The 23,559-nt window shown below is 33.6% G+C and overlaps 1 protein-coding gene across 1 annotated transcript in view; it reads left to right on the forward strand.

Annotated features, from left to right (window-relative positions):
* LOC121382364 (cytosolic carboxypeptidase 2-like) overlaps positions 1–18,669 on the forward strand; it is a 121,191-nt gene extending 102,522 nt beyond the window's left edge. Inside the window, exons 26-35 of the mRNA XM_041511951.1 lie at positions 2,321–2,374; positions 4,290–4,420; positions 5,267–5,333; positions 6,766–6,861; positions 7,419–7,496; positions 7,763–8,009; positions 8,655–8,733; positions 12,037–12,408; positions 14,512–14,563; positions 17,262–18,669. Of these exons, the coding sequence (XP_041367885.1) occupies positions 2,321–2,374; positions 4,290–4,420; positions 5,267–5,333; positions 6,766–6,861; positions 7,419–7,496; positions 7,763–8,009; positions 8,655–8,733; positions 12,037–12,408; positions 14,512–14,563; positions 17,262–17,389 (1,304 nt within the window). The 3' untranslated portion in view covers positions 17,390–18,669. The remainder of the gene's footprint in view (positions 1–2,320; positions 2,375–4,289; positions 4,421–5,266; positions 5,334–6,765; positions 6,862–7,418; positions 7,497–7,762; positions 8,010–8,654; positions 8,734–12,036; positions 12,409–14,511; positions 14,564–17,261) is intronic.
* Positions 18,670–23,559: the final 4,890 nt, after the last annotated feature.

The raw sequence follows: 23,559 nt of genomic DNA on the forward strand, positions 1-23,559 counted from the left end.
GGCTACTTTTTCGCTCCATCCAGTGCACCACGACTGGTACATCAAAGGCCATGGTATGTGCTATCCTGTCTATGGGATGGTGCATATAAAAGATCCCTTGCTGCTAATCGGAAAGAGTAGCCCATGAAGTGGCGACACTGGGTTTCCTCTCAATATCAGTGTGGTCCTTAACCATATGTCCGACGCCATATGACCATAAATAAAATGTGTTGAGTTCGTCGTTAAATAAAACATTTCCTTCTTCTGTAAAATTATCATTCATATAAATATTGGCTATGAAATAATATTTAGTTATAAATCCTTTTACTTTTTATTATTATTTTTTGTTTAGTCCATTAACCACATTAGTGTAACTTAATCAGGTATTAAATTTTGATCACTTCATCAGCTTGCTTACTTTATTTGTTGAACTGAACATTTCTTCATGTGCTTTTATTTGTCATATGTGTCAATGTTTTGTTGCAATTGTTTAAATTATGTTATTCATCTCTTGACTTGATAGTGGGTTATACATGTATTGGGTTATGTTGTTCATACAATACATTGATAAAACATACATATTTATTTAGTTTTAATTAAATTTTGAGTTTACCAAATGCCTTTTGGGGTCTTCAGTGTCATGTAGCACAACTGTCTTTTCAGTAAAACCTTTAATTATTTTTCAAATATGTGTTTCAGATTGACCTATTGTAACAATTAAATATGGTCAGTTTATTAATACCATTTACTTGCTCCATAATAAAAAAACAAAAAACTTTAATATTACACTATGACTCTTAACAGGGTATTTTATAAATTAGAGTTTGGCACCTTATCAGCCATGGTCTTTAAAGATCTGTGACAGATAGTTACAGGTTAGGTGCCGGAACACTGGTTTCTGATCAAAGTGTGATACTGATCATATTATTAAATTTTGTGCATGTCTTAACCAAGCTATATTATATATACTGTATATTTTATTAATTTGTCAATCATCATTAATTTAATATCTTTCATCTGTGATGACATTTTGAAATGAAATAAGCTAGCTATAAGTCATTCATATAATTTCAATTGAGAATGTATTTTGATTGAAATAATTTAAATAAGAATTGTGTGTTATTATCATAATCACTACGTAGTAGTAAAGTATTAAATTATGAGGCTACATTCATTGAGCCATACTGTAATTCAGTAAACAATCATAACAGTGATATAAATTATTTTACATTTTTAAACATACACATGAATGCATGTACATGACGGCAGACAGAAGCCATCTTTTTAAAACTGTTCCTATAATGGCAGTATACATGAGTTAATGTAAAAATACATGTATATTGTCAGTAATCAATGTTATGATAATTGCACATGTCTCATCCTTCCGTATCCATTAAGCAAAGAGTTAGTTGTGGTCACTAATATTGTTTCAATAATTAATAATTATATGCTTTACAGGCTGAAATTGTTTTTATTTTTATACACTGTCTTACTGAGCAGTCAGCCCTATGTACATGTCTAAATGAATAAGTGAGTGAGTGAGTGAGTGAGTGAGTGAGTGAACGTGAAATATCGTTATACTAAATGTGTTCCATCAACTCTTTGGCCTTTGAAGATTTGATTAATTTGATTAATTTAACTTAAATGTTGTTGGGTTTTTTAAATAATGTTCATGTGTGAATCGCTAAGTATTATTTTCGTGGGTTTTTCTAATTTTTATATTTCAGATAGTTAATGTTGATTAAAATTAGGCAACCAAAACAAAATTTTCTTTACTTGCAGGCATTTGTGGCCATATGTCCAGTAGGCCTATTTATGTCCATTATTCCCAATAACTGTTTTTCTGACCAGAATGTTTTTTTGAAAACTAACTACTATTCATATTCCAATATTTCATGATTTTCATTGTTGGTAAAACTGTCAAATTTATTATCAAATTAGCTGTCACAATCAGCTATCGATTCCTAAAATTTACCACAACATTCCACCATTGTTGTTGAGCGAAAATACTTGCTGAAAAACACTTCTTCAACTAAAACTTTCCAGGTATTTTTCAAGCAAAAACAAACAGCTAAAATGGCCATCATCAAGATTAGCCTCTATGAGTGTTGTTCTATTATTATTTTGGTCAGTGCCCTGTGCAAAAGGGCGGGAAATAAGAATGAGTGAATGTACTGTATGTGGTATACAGTGTCAGCTTGCTTGGGCGAGATATCTTGCCTGCAGTAGTCACAAGGTCAAGCATTAGTTACTAATTATATCTAGAAATTTGTTTTTTATATGTAACTTTTTTAATTGGATATGTTATGGAACTTTAATATCTCTTGTTTTGTGCCAATAGGAAATTCCTACTTTAAGATATGGAAAATACTGACTCGAAACCGTGACAAACAGTGTAAGAATTGTCTTGCTTTTGTTTATCTTCCAGTATCTTTGTTCAATGTGTGTGAAAAACATTATCTGTACAAAATAATCAGGAAGAATTAAAATAATAATACAAGTAACTGGCTGACCTATTAATGTTTATTGGTTGATATTTTCCTGTAGTTCAAATTCATAGTGGTTCAAAACTCTAGAAAAAATTGTCAAAAAAAGGAAATATTGTAATACATGTAGTTGGATACATTAAATAAAAGTTTATAAAAAATACATGCATGTAGAAAAATCAATTTGTTATGGTACCTTACTTTATTTGTGTATATACATTTACATATAGTGTATGTAATTGCATTATTTGGACAACATCAAAATTGGCCAAATACAAATAAACTTGTTTTAATGCTCGGAAAGATACTGACTGCTAAAATTTAACTTTTTTTATATTCCTAATATAAAATAAATTCCCATACATACGATATGTATATACAAATTATTCATAATATCTTTCTGATTATTTTGGTGATATTGAAACACACAACTCTTCAGAATTAACCCTAGTTTCTTTAGATTGTGTACTCTCTATTTGTACTTTTGGTGATTCTTTATATTAATAAGTGTATACATGATGGTGTCATTGATGCATTTTATTTTCAGATGTTGTCAATGTATTTTCAAATGTCTGTTGTAGACTAGTGGTCCTCTTTAGTCTCTAGGTGCTAACAGTATAATTCTTGTAACATAGTCTTATATAATGTCTAGTTACATTTACTGAAGTTAGTTTCAGTTTTTCTTTTGGTGTACATTATACTAGTAATACATACATTTAATTTAAAATTTAAGCAGTGTACATTTCTTTTTTCAAGTGTTGTTACTTGCAACCTTTCTTCCAGTTAATTATACCACGTTTACAAAACAAATGATGTTGACTACAGTAATGCTCAATGCCAGACCAACTGCTGGATAAATAAAATTTAGCATTTTAGTTGCTTTTGGGAGAGTCACCTTTTTTTAAAGACATGCTGATATTTAAAATATTCACCTTGTCTTGATTTTCCAAACATTACCATAGATTGGTTAATATGGAAATTGCTAATAGTGGTTAGAAAATCAACAGAAATGTGTTGGGTTTTTTTATGTGCTTGAATTAGAAATATCCTTTTCCAGACCATGTTTGCTAACTTCATGATAGAAAGTAAATGTCATGTTATAGGGATCATCTGTTATCATTTGTCATAGAAATTCAGACTAGTATTCTCTGACTCAGACAAGTTGTAGAATTAAAAAAAAGGTTATGCAGATACCAACATGTATACCTACATGTACATTGTCAGTGGGTCATATGTTGGATCTTCTGTTCTTGTATTTGTCATATAATTCCATAATGGCTGGGGGGTTGGTGGTTGCATTGTGTGTTGGGGCATCAGTATTTAACAATACTGTATTTCATTGTTTTTCATACATATGTTCCAGATACTAGCTTATTTGTTCTTTCATATTTCTTGTGTTTATTCCACACAATGTACCTCAATATAACTCAATATGGTGAACCTTTAAAACCATTTAAATTTTCAGTTTTGAGAGGTGTTCAGTTTATAAAGATTATTGAATTGATAATTTTTTAAACTGGATCATGAAATATTTCAGTTATTTCATAAATGTACTTCTTGTTATTATTATTATTATTATTTGTTGATTATTGGCCATAATTATTAATTTTTAAATGATGTAATGACATGAATGAAATATGTTCCCACTCATACACTCAGTGTTCATAGAATTTTAATTATATTCAGTGGAACAATCACAGTTTTGATGGACTGATAACCATATATTATTGTAGTAGATATAATTAAATACATTATGATAGAAACCAAATTTAATTTGTAAATTTTTAGCAGTGCTTAATCATTTAGCCTGAATGTGTTTTTCAGATGAAGATGATTACTTGCGTTCACAGTCTGTCCAAAGTCCTTTGAATCCACTGGACAGACGACAGCTGCCACGCCACCTGGTGGAGGTTTCTGCAGCTCAGCAAAGACAGCAGGATTTATTAAAACAGCAGGTCATTTGCCCACTTCACATGTGTACAGTAAATAGCCCGATAGAAAAATAATATTGTGTCTTTGAAATGTATTTAGCAAATCAACAAAATATTAAACATTTGATACCATTTTGTTCTGGGGGCAGGTTTTAGCTCAGTCGGTTGAGTGATAGTTTGAGGTGCTTACATTGCAGGATCGAACTACCTCTGTGGATCCATTCAATTGATTGGGGATTTTCTTGTTCCAACCAATGCACCACAGCTGGTCAAAGGCTGTGGTATGTGCTTTCCTTTCTGTGGGAAAGTGCATATAAAAGATCCCTTGCTGCATTAGAAAAATGTAGCGGGTTTCGTCTGCTGACTACGTGTCAGAACAGAACAGAACAGAACTTTATTCAACTCAGATCACCAAACGGTGATGCACTGAGGTGGTTTACAAACATATTATACAGACGGCTGCAGTAAACGCTTGACAATTTATATATATATATATATATATATATATATATATATATACATACATACATACACACACACACACATATGATATACATGTGTCAGAACTACCAAATGTTTGACATCCAATAGCCACTGATTAATTAATCAATGTGCTCTAGTGGTGGTGTTAAACAAAACAAACTTAATTTTTTAACCATTTTGTTCCAGTAAATTTAGGTATACTTATAATCCTGTCAATATGTATGTGTAAGTAAATCATTTACTAATTTAATAAAAATAACCATCAGTAGTTATCTGCTTAGAAGAGGTAAATGTTAGAATAGATATGCCTTAAATACAGAGCCAGTTCCATAAAACAAAGAATTACCTTCTGTTTTTAAACTTTTTTTTCTTTCTTTTTTTTAACAGGGAGAAAAAAAAAACTTCCTCAAACAACACCCCAATCCATTTGATGAGAAATTTGAAACAAGAAAAGGTATAAATAGAGAAGTTATTGTTTTCAGTCAGCTTCCAATATTAATATTTTATTTTATCATCTTCGCCTTGCATCTATCTTGCTGGAACAATTTGTAGATTTTAAAATTTTCCTTTTCTGTGTTGGTAATTTAAAATATCTTCTTTTTTTTTTTTTCTTCTTCTTTTTTTTTTTCTTGGTATGTGAGTTATTAACTTTTCTTCAAGGAATAGACTGATCAGACTTGTTTATATGGCTGTTATGTTTGGTTTTCCAAAATATTGGTGTCTTTTGTCTAGGCAACCTCAGCATCTTTATGTTTTCTTTTGCTCTGTCAGTGTTTTAAATTTCTGTTCATTCCACTGCTTGTTAATTTTTGTCTGTGTCACAGTTTGAAGTTTGTGAAATCATGCTTTAAATTTTAATATAATTGGTTAGGACCTGGTGGGCTTAAATGTTTCTTGGTTGTGGGTAATATTTACTTTATTCTTGTTTACCTGAACATCTATCAACAAAATCTTTTAAAAAAACAAAAACAAAAAACAATAATTAATAAAACTTTATGAATTGCATCAGTTCTGAACAACTGTTTGACTTTTCTCTGAATCTTCCACCCAAGTCATTTCAGTTTTTTCTTAGATTGGTTTTATATGAAGTTAGCATCATATGTACAGCATTTAGTCAGTAGCACTTCAAAAAAATCTCCAATTTCCAAAGTAGGGTTGGTTAGGGTTTTTTTTTTGGGGGGGGGGGGGGGGGGGTGGGGGGTTTTTTTTAATGAATTATTTTATGCTTGTTTGTTTCATGTTCTTGACATAATCATCTTTTATATTTGGTTTTTGATTCATCACTTTAAGTCCTATTACTGACTGTAAATTAGATTTTTAAGTTTAGATTGCACTTACTTGCAATTTAATGCCAATTTTCATATTAGTATGGAACTTTTTAGGTCAGGTTTTACCATACTTCCGTTTTTGTGGTACCTTTTTAAAAAAAAAGAAAAAAAAAGCTTTCTTTCTTTTTTCAATTTATTTAAAAGTGCTCCGTAACCATATGTAGTCAATATAGTTGTCAAGATTACACAGATTTTATCAATTTCCCAGTGATAAAACTATACAACTTTCAAGTTGTTATGCTTTTCAAGAACTTGCATTATGATCTTTCCATGTTTGTACATTTATACATGTAGTTTAAAATGTATCATTAAATAAACACTTTCCTTTCTTGTATTCATTCATTCATCAGAATAAATAAAATAAAAAGTTAAATCACCTTGTAACTACCCATCTATCTATCTATCCTATCCATTAACTTTTCACAGAAGCCTAAAAATATAGGTTAATCATATTAATTTAGCATTTCTGTAAAATGGTTTCTTGAAAGTACTAATTATGTGTCATTATGTTTTGTTTTAAAAACGGTGACTGTAGTTGATGGTCAAACTCTATTTCAGATCGCACTAAGTCTCGTATTCCATCTGCTACCTTTGTCAGCTATGACACGTACAACAGTGAGACGAGTATGTTTGGAGATGACACTGCCAACCAAGGTAAAAATAGTAAAGTGAATTTTACTCTACTACTTATATCTAATTAAAAATTGCTTCTTGGTTCAGTAGTAGAATACTCTCGTTAGGAGTACTCAGTCATATTGTCCTTGTTGGACTCTGGGACAGGATTTAGCCCAGTGGTTAAACGCTCGCCTGATGTATTGTTGCTTTAGGATTGATCACCATTGGTAGGCCTATTAGGCTATTTCTTGTTCCAGCCAGTGCACCATGACTGGTGTATGTCAAAGGTCGTGGTATGTGCTATCCTGTCTGTGGGATGGTGCATATAAAAGATCCCTTGCTAATGGAAAAATGTATTGGGTTTCCTCTCTGATACTGCATATCAGAATTATCAAATATTTGACACCCAATAGCCAATGATTAATAGACTTTTTGCTTTTACATCAGTATTAAATGATAATTGTTGTATACAGTACTTTTGGATTGAGAACCTTTTTTTGTTGTTGTTTCTTCCAAATATTTTGTTTTGTTTTAACTTTGTAACTTCATTATTCAAGTGCTGAAAAAGATACTTAATGTTAATTTATCACTTCCAGATGAGACACAAGACAGAGGGTCGCATTGCAATTCTACGAGAAGTCACAGAACGAAGAGTGGAAGGAAAAGTAGAATGGGTAATAAGAGAAAATCTGATATTAATTAAAATAATAAACCTTTTATTTCATCTACATGTATCTGCTGTAACTGAAATGAAACAAATAATAGTTAATTATAATGTTAATATTTACATATATTTTATAAAATATGTTACTGTATGATAAAAAAAATATTTCACATTTGGCGATGAAATTATATTTTGCCATTCATAAACCTATTAAATGTAGGAAGTGTTGGTGTAATTTTTAAATTCCAGACATTGAATTACGAATGTTTTTTGCAGGAATGCATGAAGGAATGCGTGATGAGGAAGAAAACATGAATGTGAGCCTGATGTTGAACTCCAGTGACACCATCAACATGTCGACAACATTCCCTTCTTCTACTGCTCGAGGGGTGTCAGAAACCAAGCTGTTTCGGGCCAACTCGGATATCAAGTATAATGATGACGGTCGAAGGAAGTCTGCACGCGAGATAATGCGCTCAAGTGTTTGCTCAATCCGCAGTGACAGTGCAAACCCGACTAATGAGTAAGCTCTGTCTTTGAGATTTGTCTCACAAACTTCCATTTTCGTTTAAGATACTGTATATGTAATGTCAGGACTGAGTACAAAAGTTGACATCCGATGTTTTTAAAAAGTGAATTCTATGCACACGTGGCTGTATGTAAAAGTTGACATTCGATGTTTTTAAAACTGAATTGTATTGACACAGCTGTAGGAAAGGTTGGATTTTATTAACATGGCTGTAGGAAAGGTTGACATCCGATGTGTTCAGGCACAGAGGGGGGTTTTGGGAGGTCGAACCTCACCCTCAACCCCTATCCCTTCCCCCTCTGAGCAAAATTTTAAAATGTATTTCTAGGGGAGGATAGACTCGACCCCCCTTTAAAAACTTTGCTCGCCACAGGTTATCCCCCTAACCCCCACACAATTTCCTACACTTGGTTTTTAAAAAGTTAATTGTAGGAAAAGTTGACATTCAATGTTTCTAAAATTGAATTCTATGAACACCGGACTGTAGGAAACATTGACATTCCATATTTATAAAATTGAATTCTATGAACACATGGCCGTAGGAAAAGTTACTTTAGCTTTTAAGTTTAATAATAATAATATTTCATGGATAGGCACCTAACCACTGCATAGTATTAACACATTGTATATTTTCTTCAGGTCGTACATTAATAAACTGATGAAGGAAACGAATGATGAGATAGAAAGCTTGACCACAGAACTTCGAGGAGACATTGAGGTTGGTTTATAAATTCTTTGCCAGCCACATAATGTTTTGGGGGTATTTTGTTTTGTTTTTGCTGCGCTTGTTACTTTGTTATTAGTGATGCGAGAAATATTGGGAGTCCTGACTATCAGATAGAGATTTAGAAACATATGAGCACAGATAAAAATGATCTCTCCTAGGTTACTTCACCGGTAAGCATCTCGCCTTGAAAACTGTCAGTATAGAGTACTTCCTGAAGGTTAGGTCCTGGTCTATAATATTAAATAACAAAGAATGAATGAATGAATGTTTAACGACACCCCAGCACGAAATATAAAATAACAAAGGTTGAACACATTTAATAACAAGAAAAACATTACTACATAATAAATTAATTTAAAAAAATAGTGCCTATTCATACAGATTAATGTTCAATAAACACACCTTGCGTTAAGTCTGGTAAGGACAGATACAGCACTCTGGACGCTTTCATGGATCTCCGACACTGAGCACTCTGTTGCTTGAAAGGTGAGGGAGATTGTACTCGAGATGTTGATGATATCTGTCAGGTGACGGCCATATGTTATCAAGTGCTTTGTTCGTAGATTCTTCAAGAAAAACAAAGCCTTTTTTTTTCATTTTGTTAGATGTCTGACTGTTTTGCTACATCTGTAATTAAAAAATGAAATAAATGTTTAGATCAAAATTAAATGTGCCCCACTTTTAACTATTTATGAAATTAGTATATTATTTAATGACTTAACACAGATTAAATACATTAAATAATACTACATATATTGTTACACTGTATTTTATAAAGATGCTTCAATAAAGCAGAAGGAATTATAACACAATTTTTAAAAAGTGTATACAATACATATTAACGATAATTGTAATATATATATTTGAATAAAATATATATCTTTACATACCTGACCAAACAACAAGATGAAAACGGTGTGCATCTTCCAGATTCGTTCAAAGGCTGTTTTGGTGTGTGACATCTATCTTGTTCCTCCGGCTCGGGATGGGGCTAGGCATTTCACATTCAATGACTCGGTTGTACGGTTCAAGTTACTCCTGTTCAGCATACTGTAGTGGAAGAATAAATACAACCCTTCGATCACTTCCAAGAATTTACTGTGATATGGAACTTTTTTTTATCAATCTTTAACAGCTAATTCCAGTCTATGTGCAAAACAGTGGATAGCTACAACAGCTGGTTGTTTCACTTTCAATCTAACTGCTACTCCATTTTTAACACCTTGCATCACAGAGGCCCCATCACTTCCAAATCCAACAAGCTTCGAAACAACCTCACCTTAAAAATAAAATATAACAATTCAGACATTTGTAATGTATCAAACATTATAACAAATTTTCTTATATTCATCTAGAAATATTGGAAGATGTTTTTGTTTTACTTATGTACAAATGTTACTACATGTAAGTCTGGAACTAAGTAGTCTAGAGACTAATGTTTTACTATTACCTTCTTTAAATAAAATATTATTACTATTATAACTAGACAAAATTAGTTTCATTTGGAACTGCAGGTAATAAACATCATTAAGTGATTATTAAATTAACTATCATTTTGCAATTTACCTTCAGAGTTTCAGCTGTTTTTTACAACTCGTGAATAGTGCTTTCTCTATGGTTGGCTCTTTCAACAGCAAGGTTTTCAACACTGATGAACTTTGTGTTCACCCTCCCTTTACTGGAATATCGAACATAGATGATCTCTGCTTCTGTAACTGAAGTGTCAGTTGTTCTGTCGCACAGGAGTGACATGAATGGCACTGATTTCACTTCATTTTCAACTGATATGAATTGTGAAAATGTTTTACAATATTTGTCAGTCAGATATGCTCTGCTGATGTTAAAATCTTTCATATTACACTGCCAAACGTAGTCGGCGAACGGCTTGGCATGTTTGGTGAATGGCATGTGTGTTTCGAAACAGATAATTTAACTGTTCTACGTTCGGTTTATTTAACATTCGTAGTGTTTCCACTGCTCTTGTTGTTTCCAGTTTGGCTTGCTTTGCTAACTCGGCTGCAACGCATTTTGTATGACATTCTCTACATTTGTGTTTTCTCAATGTTTGTTTCTTACAATTTCTGCAACCAACATGAAATGATTCTTTTTTATCTTCAAATTGTGATTTCGTACATGGGATATAAAAATAATAAAATCTTCAAATGCCTTTTTTCACAACACGAATCCTCTTGACCATTTAGTTTCTTCAAAGTTACTTTTTTCTGTTGTTTCTGTTTTCAATCACTTTGCCGGGGCCGTTTCCACTTTGTTGTTAAATAATGGCCAGAAATTTGCCATGGTACTACCATCATCGAAATGAGCATTACCGACCACCTTGTGTCACGCTAATCCCCCAAAATACAAACTTTACAAATGGCCTCATGTCTATAAACAGTACTTTTAGCTCACGTTAAAATTGTTTTTGTTTGTATCATATCATTTGGGAAACTAAAAAGAAAACGCCAACCCAGGCCAGGTCACTGATCATTCACACTGCAGTTTCACTAATAAACCAATCAAGGAGAACCATTGGTGTCAATCAAGTTCATTTCCGAGAAACTCCATCTGTCCACACCCACTTTAGTAATATCCTAAACATCAGCTTTCATCAGAGAATTATTTGATGTACATTACTTTGACGTAAGAAACTAACATGCGTCAAGTGAATCAATTGTTAATCTTGACACCGGCTGAGAGGCTAATTCAGTTCTTGTGTACTTTTATTTGTGCAAATACTGTTGTGGAATACATTTGGCTTTTTTCTTTATTGGTAATAGGCCTGCATGTTTTCAAAACTGAATTACTTCTAATTATTTGTAATCAGCCACTGTGTTAAAGAATTTCTACCACTGACAAATATACTCTTTATATTTCTAAAATCATACTGTGAAATTGCCACTTGGGGCTCAGACCATAGAAACAATTAATACTGTTACGGCAACTCGTGCCAGGAGAGCACACACATTAAAGGTGGAATTTCAGACACAGATGAATGAAGCGTCTTGATGACTGTGTAGTCACTGGACAAACAGAAAAAAAAACCTGGTAGCCTGGTGGACTACCGGGTTAAGAATTTTGTATCCCGGGGGGGAGATATTGGTAGCCAAAACACCCCAGGGTACCGCTAAGGTCGAACCCTGGGTACACACACCCAGTTGTCATAGAGATCATTTCTTTGATGTTGTAGCAGAAAGGTGACATACATTTTATATTACACAGATGTAAAAGTTATAAATCCATAGCTTGTACTATTTAAGTTTCTTGTTAATCTGATTTTTTTTTTTTTATATTCAGAAGAAAAAAATGACTGCAGAAATACAGCAAGAAGCCAAACAATTACAAGAGAAAGTGCCAATACCACATACAAACAGTGCTGAACATTTGATGCCGAATGACAAAGAGCATTATGATAACTTTTCTACAAAATGTGACCTGAACTCCACATCGGCCCCAGAGTTGATTGCCAACAGCACCGAACAGTCGGTGAAGCTGAACTCTGTGCCGCTGAGAAGACAGATGACACACTCTAACAGCAGGGAGTTTCAAGGCATGCACAGACTGTACAGCCTTGACCTGCAAGAGAACTCGGTCCCAGGGGAAGAGTTTGACGGCTTCCAAGAGGACGGATTGCAAGTGAACAGCCATGACCATAGACCACCCGATACTGTAAGTAGTTTCACTTTCATAGTCATACACATTTGTTCAGTGTCTTGTAAACTATTTATTAATCAGGATTTTATTTTGGATTTTTTGTTGTTGTTTGTGGGGCTTAGCCTTAATGCTACGCATACTCTTAAAGTTCTTGGGTCCCTTTGATGAAAATTCACGGAAAGAGTTATTGGACCCTTAGAAGGTCCAAATTGATTAGAAGATGCTTATTTTAAAAAAAATTGTTAAAGAGTTTTCTTCTTGTCCATTTAGAAAAAACATTAATTTTGTAAAATGATGTGGCTCTCTAAAGTTTTGGGTTGAAGCAGCTGTTGAATGTATGCTTTTCAGATGCCATCACTGTATCTGTTATGTTGTGCATATTGTTCGTATTGACACTGAAAAAAGTCATCAACAGTGTTCTAAATATATGTCTGTAGAAGAACGTGTGTGCTAGTTGCCAGTTCTATTTAAATTGCAGTCATGTGTTCTGCTACTGATTTTATTCACATTTTTTATGGTTTTTAGTGTGTTTAAGAAATGTCATTATTCAAACTTGTTTCTCCACACCTAATTGAATTCTGACTATGGAATTAAAACTCTACACAGTGGTTACTTTTTTATAATCTTTATTCTAGTTATACTGATTTTTATTGAAGTAGAAGCTTACATATATATTATACAATTCTATAAAAATAGCATTTTGCTTGGTTTCGAAGTAAAACCTTGAGGCATTTTAGAAAGGCCAATAGGCTATATATGTAGATGTAGATGGGTACAGTATACATCTTGTCATGGTAAAGTTGGCAGTTTAAGATTTTATGGGGATTTCTGTACTAGAAAAAAGGGAACACTTTATACTAGAAATAAGGGACTGAATTTAATTCACGACTAGCAGAGTAATGTCTGCATAACATACAAACATGTAATGTGGGGTTGAATGTCAGTGATGTTGGATTAACTGCCAATGATATTGGTTCGACTGCCAGTGATGTTGGATTGACTGCCAGTAACACGGTTAACTTTCTGACACTATGGATAAGAGTTTTGATTGAAGTCACTGTTATATTACTGTTTATGTGATCCCCGATCTCTTTTCATAGGTATAATATATTATTACCATATTATTTTTTGTGCTTAATGATTCTTGATTATTTATAAATATGCATGCAATTGACAAATACAAACGTGTGAAACAGCCATCTCATTACGCAATTAGTCGTACCGACTCGAAATGTCTTTAGTCTTATACAACAAGTCGTGTCAGAATCGTACCGATTAGAACATGTTCTATTTTCATGACAAATTGTAAACTCTCAGCCAGTCAAATCAAATTAAAGTACAACCGTTTAGTTTTGTCACTTCCGGGTATTTTCATTTGCTTCTCCTGGTAAACATGTTAAAATATCGGAATTTCATGGGTCCATAAAACCTATTTTTGTCCAGATGTTCATAATTGTTTTGTCTACATACATGTTTTATTTATTTTAGTGGAAATTTATATGCACTTAAATTTCCCACAAAATATTTTTAAACTGACAAGCTTTGTTTGACGTCATGAAATCTTATGACGTAAGGTATTCACACACAAGATTCGAGTCACTACGACAAATCACATACGACTAGTTGGTGTGACAAATTGCATAATGAGAATGCTGCTTAAGGGAACACTGGCCTTTTAAGACAGGTGGATGCCTAATACAGGTAGCCACTTGGTTATATTTCATAATGTTAATTCACTTTTTTTTACAATTAATAACAATGTCACTGATATGTTTCACAAATTTAGTTAGGTTGGAGAACTGCTCTCATGGAAAAACGTTCCTGTGCAAAATATAAAATGGTATAAAATCAGTTGTAAAGTTCATGAAATTTGTGACTTATGTGGACTCGCCATAATTTTGCAAATTGTTTCATAATGCTTATAAATGACTAGTAAATAATTTCTTCAAAGCAATTAGATTTTTTTATACTTCATTACCTTCAAATATATACCTTGAATATACATGCAGAGGTATTTTTTTCCATGAGTATATATACATGTAGATATATATATATATATATGTTAGCTAAGTAGTATGTAGACCATGTGCTTATACATTGACATCTGTACTGTTGTAGCCACCAGCAGGCCATGCTAGGTCTGCCAAGTGTAGCTCACGGCAAGTTCTTGGTAAGATGATGTTGTGACTGCACTGCTTCTTACAAGAGTTCTTGCCAATTTTGGGACAACAGAAAGTTGAAGTGTGCATGTTAAATTTGGTTTTGGCTTTAGTTTGGGGTTGTGTATGTGTTGGGGGAGGGGGGGGTCTTTAAGTCTTTCAAAAGTAATTCTTCGATGACAATATCTTGAAAAACTGTCAAAAGTTGTATCCAAAATGGCAAGAATGCCTTAAGCAAAGTGTATGTGTGTAGAAGAATATATTGGGAGTTGCACTATAACATATATTGTATTTCTTTTTAATATTGTTTACTATAAAATTATTAATCCTGTAACTGTACAGGCATAGAAATAAGCACTGTGTTTGGTCAGCTCCTGGTTACCATAAATTACGGACGTTATAACTTACAGGTTCCAATATATGAAGTTTTCACTTCCCATTATTACTGTAAAATGCCTTCACAGACCCAGTGATACATTATTCATTCATATCAATGTTCTCGTACTAATATTTGTATGAGTATTTTATATTTGAATAACAGTTGATCAAAAGTTACCAGATGCCGAGCCCGGTGTGGTCATGCTCGAAGCCCTAGTGGTATAGGAGCATGTTAAAAACATTAAGACTAAGACCAAGACTCAAAGGTTAGGTTGTGTAGTTTTTGTTTATTAACATGTTGTGGTTGATGAAGTACCGAAAATCGACTTTCTTGACATATGGTACCAGGTAACCTGAACAACCATTTTCAACTTATTTCAATGCCTGTGCTACAAACAATCTATTCTGTTCAAGAAGCAGCCCTTGTTATTGTTAACAAACTTAATTAATCAGTATTTAAGTGTTGAGCTTACTCGTAGCCTATACATCATTATTCCTTTATGCAAAACCTTATGAAGTGAAAAAAACATTGAGCATATGCAAAACCGAGTCATAAGAGTACACAAGATAATTTTCTTTCATACCTGCGTGAATAAGAAAATCAAAGTGGTAAAATTTTACTTGAATCCAGAATCATTGTTGAAATTGTATTAAGAAATTTGGCTAAAGTTGTTTTCAAACATTTTCAAAGATTTATTTGTGAATTTGATGCTTTAGTATTGTTTTAATGGCGTGGATGTTTTGCTACCTAACGATAGGCCACTTTAAACATTGCTTGAGTCTTTCAACAGATATTGTTTTGGGGCATGGGACAAACACATTTCAGTTTAGTAAAGTACAAATGGAGAGACACTTGTCCCAGAAGATAAGTTGATGTGTGTTAATAAGATCAGCTGTGTTAGATGGACCTAAGTGGGGATTTCCCTGTCTAAACCAGTGACAAATGACTAATAAAACCATGGTATATGCTGTTCAGTGTATGGGAAAGTGTAAAATGTACTCTACAAGATGGCAGCAAGTTTTATCTCTTTCTTTCTCTCTCTCTCTCTCTCTCTCTCTCTCTCTCTCTCTCTCTCTCTCTCTCTCTCTCTCTCTCTCTCTCTCTCTCTCTCTCTCTCTTTCTCTCTATCTCAACCAAGTGTTGAAATAACCATATCTTAGACACCAAATAGCCATTGTTTGAAATGTGCCGAGGTGTTACAAAACAAACATTCCTTTTCTTTCTGTTCAAAATGTTTAGTGCATCAACTTTCCTTTTAAAACAGTTCTGTATGGTATATTCGCTAATGTATTGCATGCATTTCGTTTGAGTTTTTAATAATAAGAGAACATCAAATGATCACATCATCTGGGTATTTGTTTTACATATTGTACACGGTTGTGCAAGCATATCAACTACTCATTTTATTTGTGAAATTCGCCCAGTATTTTTTTTGCTTTTGGAAATGTATATGTTGTCCAATCATTTAAACAATATATTTTTATTTTAATGTCAGTGTATTTAATGATCATTTGATATTCCCTTCAAAATAAGTAAATCATTACTAGACTCTTCATTTATTTCAGTAACTTGATTTTTCTTAACGCTTTTGATTGTTGTGAATGTGTTGCCTTTGTCAACTAAATAACGACTGTATTTGATATAATTTGTTTGTTTTTGTTTTTGGCGTTTTAATAAATATTTTGAGTTTTAGTTACTTTAGCTAAGAATTTAAAATATTTGAGACAATTTTATTTAGTACAATAAAATGCATGTATATCAATATAATAAATACTTTGGCAGGGTGTTTAACATCTGTTCCATCAAACACCAGTTACATACTACTTACATTAAATTAATTAAATATCAAGTGAATAAATTAGTTGTACCGGTAGATCTTAATCATTTGTACTAAATAAAACAGTAGGAGCACTATCTGTTCTATTAATTGCAACCATTAAATAGCATACCATAACTATATTACAAAATTACCACATGATTAAAGTTTTGGTAAGTGATGCCCTGTTTTAATTTATCAAACTTTAACCTTTTGTATTTAATTTATTATATACTAAATATAAACAGGTAATAAAGTTTGTTGCATACTGGATGGGGACCTCATTTACACAGGATATATGTGTGTACGTTTAAAATAAAAAAATAAAAATCGAGCTCCATCCACCTCAAATATAAAAGGCTCGATCCTGTTCAGATAATTTGAAATGAAATCATATCTGGAATCTAGAAACCACACTATTTTGTTATGTGCAAAGAAATGTTTGTTGGCCACACCACCATGATATATACATGTATATTGTAAATATTTACAATATATTTACTTTTTATTGCAGAAGCCATCCCCACCAAAATCTCCTTGATGATTTGCCGTGACCACCATGACACACAACGAAACACCTCATCAATTTTTCGCAATGGACGTTCACCATTTTATAGAACTCATAATGTCAAGCGAAAATAGTGCCACTCACTGCTAACAGAATTATGTACCTGTGTAAACTTGTGTTAGGTAAACGCTGACAATTTACCTATTATGTACCTGTGTAAACTATGTCAGGTAAACCTGACAACTGACTGTGTTTTCAGATTTCCAAGTTGAATCACGGAATGGTGTTGTTAATGAAGCACTAAAGGAAGACAGTTGTTAACAACTTACTTTGGCGGTGATGCCGTTTACTGGGAGTTAATATAGACATTATTATTCAACAATACTTTTTATTTTATTCATATTGGAAAACAGCACTTATATAGTACTGACTTGTTTCCCAACCAAACCAATAATCCGTCCAGTTTTTATTATTATGGTATCTCCAAGTTATATATTTTTAAACATACTAACTTTTATATCTGAATTATATGTTTAATGTGTACTAATGGCGTTAAAAACAATTCATTTTAAACCATTATATACGTGAGTTGACATCATTCATTGATGAATGAATGGACAATTTGGTCTCAGTGTGGACTGTGTGAAAAGAATACATAAATGAGTATTACAATATACTGCTGATGTGTAGTATTCGTGTAAAAGTAACTTTTTAATAACTGATGATGATTGTGATATTCACAATCACATTAAAACTTTGTGTTAATTATGAAAGTATGAATTTAAAAATTAGAGTTTTCTTGTGTTTCTGATTTTATACTGGTCTTATTATGCAGTGTGTTCATTAGTAGGTGGCAGGCAGTGATTTTTGGCAGCATTTGTTGTCACTACCACTGCCTGTTTTTCATACTTGCAGAGAGAGAAAAACCTCTCTGCATTTAGTAAATACTACCACCTATTTTTCTCAATTAGGCTTCTATTTTTAAAGATAATGAACGATTGAACGCTGAGTTAAATTTCCTTTAAGCCTAGATTTACAGTAGTAAAACAATGACTATACTAACAATGGTAGATTGACATATTGTTATATTTACATTGTCTCATTTTCATAGCTGTAAAAACTGTTGAGTTAGATTCATGAGGGGGAGGAAATCTATGGTTACCAGAAAACTTGCTAAATATTAGTCCAAAGATAAACGAAAAATTATATGCAAAATTATGTAATAATATCTGTGATAAAATACTACAAACTGCTCAGGTTTGAAAGTATGCAATATTTGTTTTCATTGAAGACCTAACTTTAGTTACAGACTGGCTTAGCTAGAAAATACTTAGATGCATACTCATAAGCGTATGAGGCACGAGGGGGAGAGGAGGGAGATTTGGCGCGCCCCCCCCCCCCCCCCCCCCCGAAATAGAAATGTGCTAACCTGAGGGCTTTTTTTTTTTTCAATCATTCTACCCGCAAAATTAGTTGTAATCCATGTAAAAATGCATAGTGATTCGTTTGATTCGGGTAAAAATGGGGAGCCCGTACACCTGTCTGCAAACTGGTTTACATTGGTGGAGTGAATGCAACAATATTCACTGGTTTAAATAACTGTAGATTCAGACCTGTAGATCTTTTATTTTAACCGTTTTTATTCTGCAACCACTGCTTGTACTGACCGATTAAAACAAAACATATAAACTGCTACTAGCAGGAAGTCACTTGACTCGTGACCTAAGCCTCACTTGACTGGTAACTTTGGACTAGATTTTCAGTAGTTTAGTTATTAATAACATTAGATTCAGTACATGATTTTTATTTTTTATTGATTGCAGGATACAAATTGTTAAAGTTAATGATATAAATGTAGGTTATCGGCTTTATCCTATTCAGGACAAATGGGGGATTTCCCATTCTCACCTTCACAGAATAAAGCTGATAACTTACATCATTAACCTGTTATTCTCTATAAATTTGCCCTGCCTTGAGTTTAATGAAATTTTGCTCATACCTTTTATGATTATAATGTCATGATTCAAATTATACGACATTGTTTACATTGTTAAAAATGTGGACACTGCTTAAATTGTTGATTTATTTTTTAAAGCATAGACTCAGGTCTACTAATTTCACCTTTTAAAGTATTTGCCAAACTAACTTAATATAAATAATAGCCTAATTGGTTTCTTATGTATTACACTGTAGTTTTAAAAATTAATTCTTAGTCTTAGGTATATGAAGCTCGTTTGTTTTTTCCTAGACAGAAGGTATCAAAATTTAGCTATAGTCCGCAGTCACATTTCTCTCTCGATCTGAGTCGCTCTGGGTTTGCCCTCGCCCGCCTAGGTAATATTCATTTATGAAGATAATTGTTAGAAAGACAAGGCACTTATATAGCATATCAGCTTTTACAGTTTATTTATCCTACTACTGACCCGGCAACTGTTAATATTTATTGTGGAACTTTGTATCAGAATTACATGTACAGTGCTATGACATAGGCTTCTTTATATAAATAGCCTTCCAAGTTCTTAAAAATTTCAAGCAAAGTTGTATTGTGTATTATTTTAACCAAATTGTCGAAAATTATGTCTTTACATTCACATTTATTTTATTTTACAGAAATATAAATATCTCAATGCTATGGAGTCTGTTGTTTTGTATTACAAAAGTATAAACATGTACTAAATTGGGGAATATTTTGTTTTCTAAATTTGGATTAGCAAGTTACTAACCAATTAGGGGGTCCCTAATGACATGAGGCAGAATGCCAATGGAACTTTTGGGGAGGTTTGGAGGGGATCGTAAAAAAATGAAAATTAATATATAATAAAATTATAACTGTCGCAAAATTTAGGGGGGAGGGGCGGGTCCCTGCCCCCTCCCCCTAGATCTGACTCTCAGTATATATGAATTTCTTGAAGATACATGTACCGAATATGTCCAATTCTCATTGATACAATATTCCAACTTTGTATATGACTACTGAGGCAGGCAGTTTGTTAAAGTTTCTGGTAAATACAGCACCAAACAGCACAGTCTCCAACAGTCTTAAATGTATTTGTCTCCGTATTATACTACCGGCCTCGGTGGCGTCGTGGCAGGCCATTGGTCTACAGGCTGGTAGGTACTGGGTTCGGATCCCAGTCGAGGCATGGGATTTTTAATCCAGATGCCGACTCCAAACCCTGAGTGAGTGCTCCGCAAGGCTCAATGGGTAGGTGTAAACCACTTGCACCGACCAGTGATCCATAACTGGTTCAACAAAGGCCATGGTTTGTGCTATCCTGCCTGTGGGAAGCGCAAATAAAAGATCCCTTGCTGCCAATCGGAAGAGTAGCCCATGTAGTGGCGACAGCGGGTTTCCTCTCAAAAATCTGTGTGGTCCTGAACCATATGTCTGACGCCATATAACCGTAAATAAAATGTGTGGAGTGCGTCGTTAAATAAAATATTTCTTTCAATCTTTCTTTCCGTAGTACACTGGAGCGGGACGTAGCCCAGTCGTAAAGCACTCACTTGATGTGTGGTCTGTTTGGGATCAATCCCTGTCGGTGGGCCCATTGGGCTATTTCTTGTTCCAGCCAGTGGTATATGACTGGTATATCAAAATTGTGCTATCCAAGGGCTCACGCAAGCAGGCGAAGTGTGCCAAAACGTTGCTTTGATCAGCTTGACTTCGCTGTGCCAGTTACCGTAAGGCGAAATTGTTGTCACATTTTTAAAATCAATATACAATCATTTTGAATATTTTATTTTTTTAGATTAAAAGTTCAAGTCTCCCTCCTGTTAAAAACTTCGTTCTCTAAAAGTTTGAGAAAGAATTGACTTTTGAGCTCGTGTAAGGCCTGGCTATTCTGTCTGTGGGAAAGTGCATATAAAATATCCCTTACTGCATTAGAAAAAATGTAGGTTTCCTCTGATGATTATATGTCAAAATTGCCAGCCAAATGTTTGACGTCCAATAGCCGATGATTAAAGGCATACTGTCACGGGTTTAAGGACTTTATTTCTCTAAAAATGGATAATAAATAAAAATTACATTAATTGTGGGAAACCAAATCTAGCTATCGTATCACCTTAACTGAACCATGATGGAGTGAACTCCATGTCATCCCTCTCGGCAATTTTAGCTTTTGAATTATTGACCATTGCCATAATTCAATTATTTTTTACAAAATGTCAATAAATGGAGTATGGTGGTTATGAAGATGGTTGAATAAAGTACATTTAGGGACAGATCAAATTATTTTTGTTCAGGTAATACTTTGTTAGACCATTAAATAGGTCAGTGGTCTGTGACAATATGCCTTTAATAAATTAATGAGCTCTAGTGGTGTCGTTAAACAAACCAATCTTCTATAGCATACTCAACAAAACTATTAAACGGTCACAAGTAGTAGGCAACTTATTTGAAATTAACAATGACAAGAAACCGATTATTAACCAAGTAGGATCACATTATCAATGAAGTATTAAATTTGTTTAATGGAATTGTTAAAACTGATCAACACTTTCAAAAGATGGGCATGTAAACACTGGACAATAAAACCTGGTCACGAGAAAGTGATTCCCAAACCATTGCAGCAAACTCGCCTACCTAATGGTGATCCATTGATCGATTATAATCGAAAATTGATCGGATTGGCTCGTACGATGTGATGCATGGGCGGATCCAGGAAATATTTTTAGGGGGGGACCCAAAAAAGAAGGGCACATTGACTCGTCAAAAGGGCACCTTACTACAAGTTTTGATATTTACAATTAATATGAATTCCTACAGTTCTACGTCATAATATACTAGCAATAATGAAGTAAATTGGCGTCACTCGCGTTAGAACCTCAATGGGACCCCATTGAGACTCAATAACACAGACACATATCTGCAAGCTTGCGCATGTACACGAAAATCTTGATTTCATTTATCTACAACATAATTATTGTTTACTTAAAAAAAAAAAAATTCTACAAACAAAAAGGGCACTTGGACATTTTGAGGGCACTTGAACAATTTTTGGGGGGGACGCGTCCCCCTGGTCCCCCCCCCCCCTTGGATCCGCCCATGTGATGATCGATTATAAAAATCCATAATCGATTGTGTGGGGAAAATGTTAACTGTATCTGTTCCTCCAGTTTTAGATGATAAAATTGATGGAAATATACAGTGGTTTGGGTTTGTTTTCGTGTGTACATAAAGAACAATTATATTAAATAGTTAATAAAGGTACAATTAGCCATTTACATGGTCCTTATAATTCAAAACCTTATGGTCAAGGAATTCTAACTGATTGTGTAATCGAAAGTTGATCGGTAGGTGTCAACCGATTATAACCGATGATCGATGGTGAAATCCCAACCGATTCCCATCACTACACCTACCCATCTTATCTGCATGTGCATTTGTAAAGTCTGTATTTTAGTTCTTCATTGTTGGGAATACATGCATCGGCATTAAAAATTTAGCTTGCATACTTCAAAGCAGTTAATGGTTCACGCTAGTACCTTAGTATTGTTGCCTGCACGAGGGGTAAGGATCTAGCTCGGTCAGGAGAATGTTTGACTGAGGTGCTTTGGTTGCAGGATCGAACTCCCATGGTGAATCAGTTTTCTGACTGGGTTTTCTCTCACATCCGAACCAGTGCCCCTTAACTGTACATATTTATAACCTTTTTTATTCAACGCATTGGACTAAAGTAGTGTTGGAAATAGAATGAAAATTGTTTTCGTCGATTATTTATTTTATATTAAACTGACGAGTAAATATTGTGTAAATATCTATTTAATAATACTCTATCTAATTTAGCATTTACTTATTTCGGCTCTCATTGATGTACAAGGTGGTGTTTACTCTTGAAATTCAAAGAAAGATGTCCGTAAGCAGGCGATTTGTGATCTTTATTGGAACAGACTATAAAATATTTTGATCGTTATGTGTTCATTTCATTGTTATTGCAATATGTGAGGGACCGTCTCTGATGACGGTTTACCCCTATCCCTCATCAAAACAAAACAGTTGTAGAAATGTGTAAGTAAAATTTGAGCAAAACTGTCAATAACCATTCTGAGTGTGTGATTTATACTCTTCAAAAAAAGTAGGGGAACTAATAAGAATTTACAATTGCCAAAATTGTAAGTTATATTAACTGTGGGGAATGGTTATATGATAATGGTGAATTAATTGGGCAAACATTAGAACCGGTATTTTAGTATTACAGTAAGTTTTATGACCACCAAATATCTTGAAGGACGATTTGGGATAGAAGTGAAAGTTGACGGGGTTTTTTATCAGTAGTGGGTGATACCGCCACAATGTGTC

Source organism: Gigantopelta aegis, chromosome 9, assembly GCF_016097555.1.
Source record: "Gigantopelta aegis isolate Gae_Host chromosome 9, Gae_host_genome, whole genome shotgun sequence".
Taxonomy (NCBI): domain Eukaryota; kingdom Metazoa; phylum Mollusca; class Gastropoda; order Neomphalida; family Peltospiridae; genus Gigantopelta; species Gigantopelta aegis.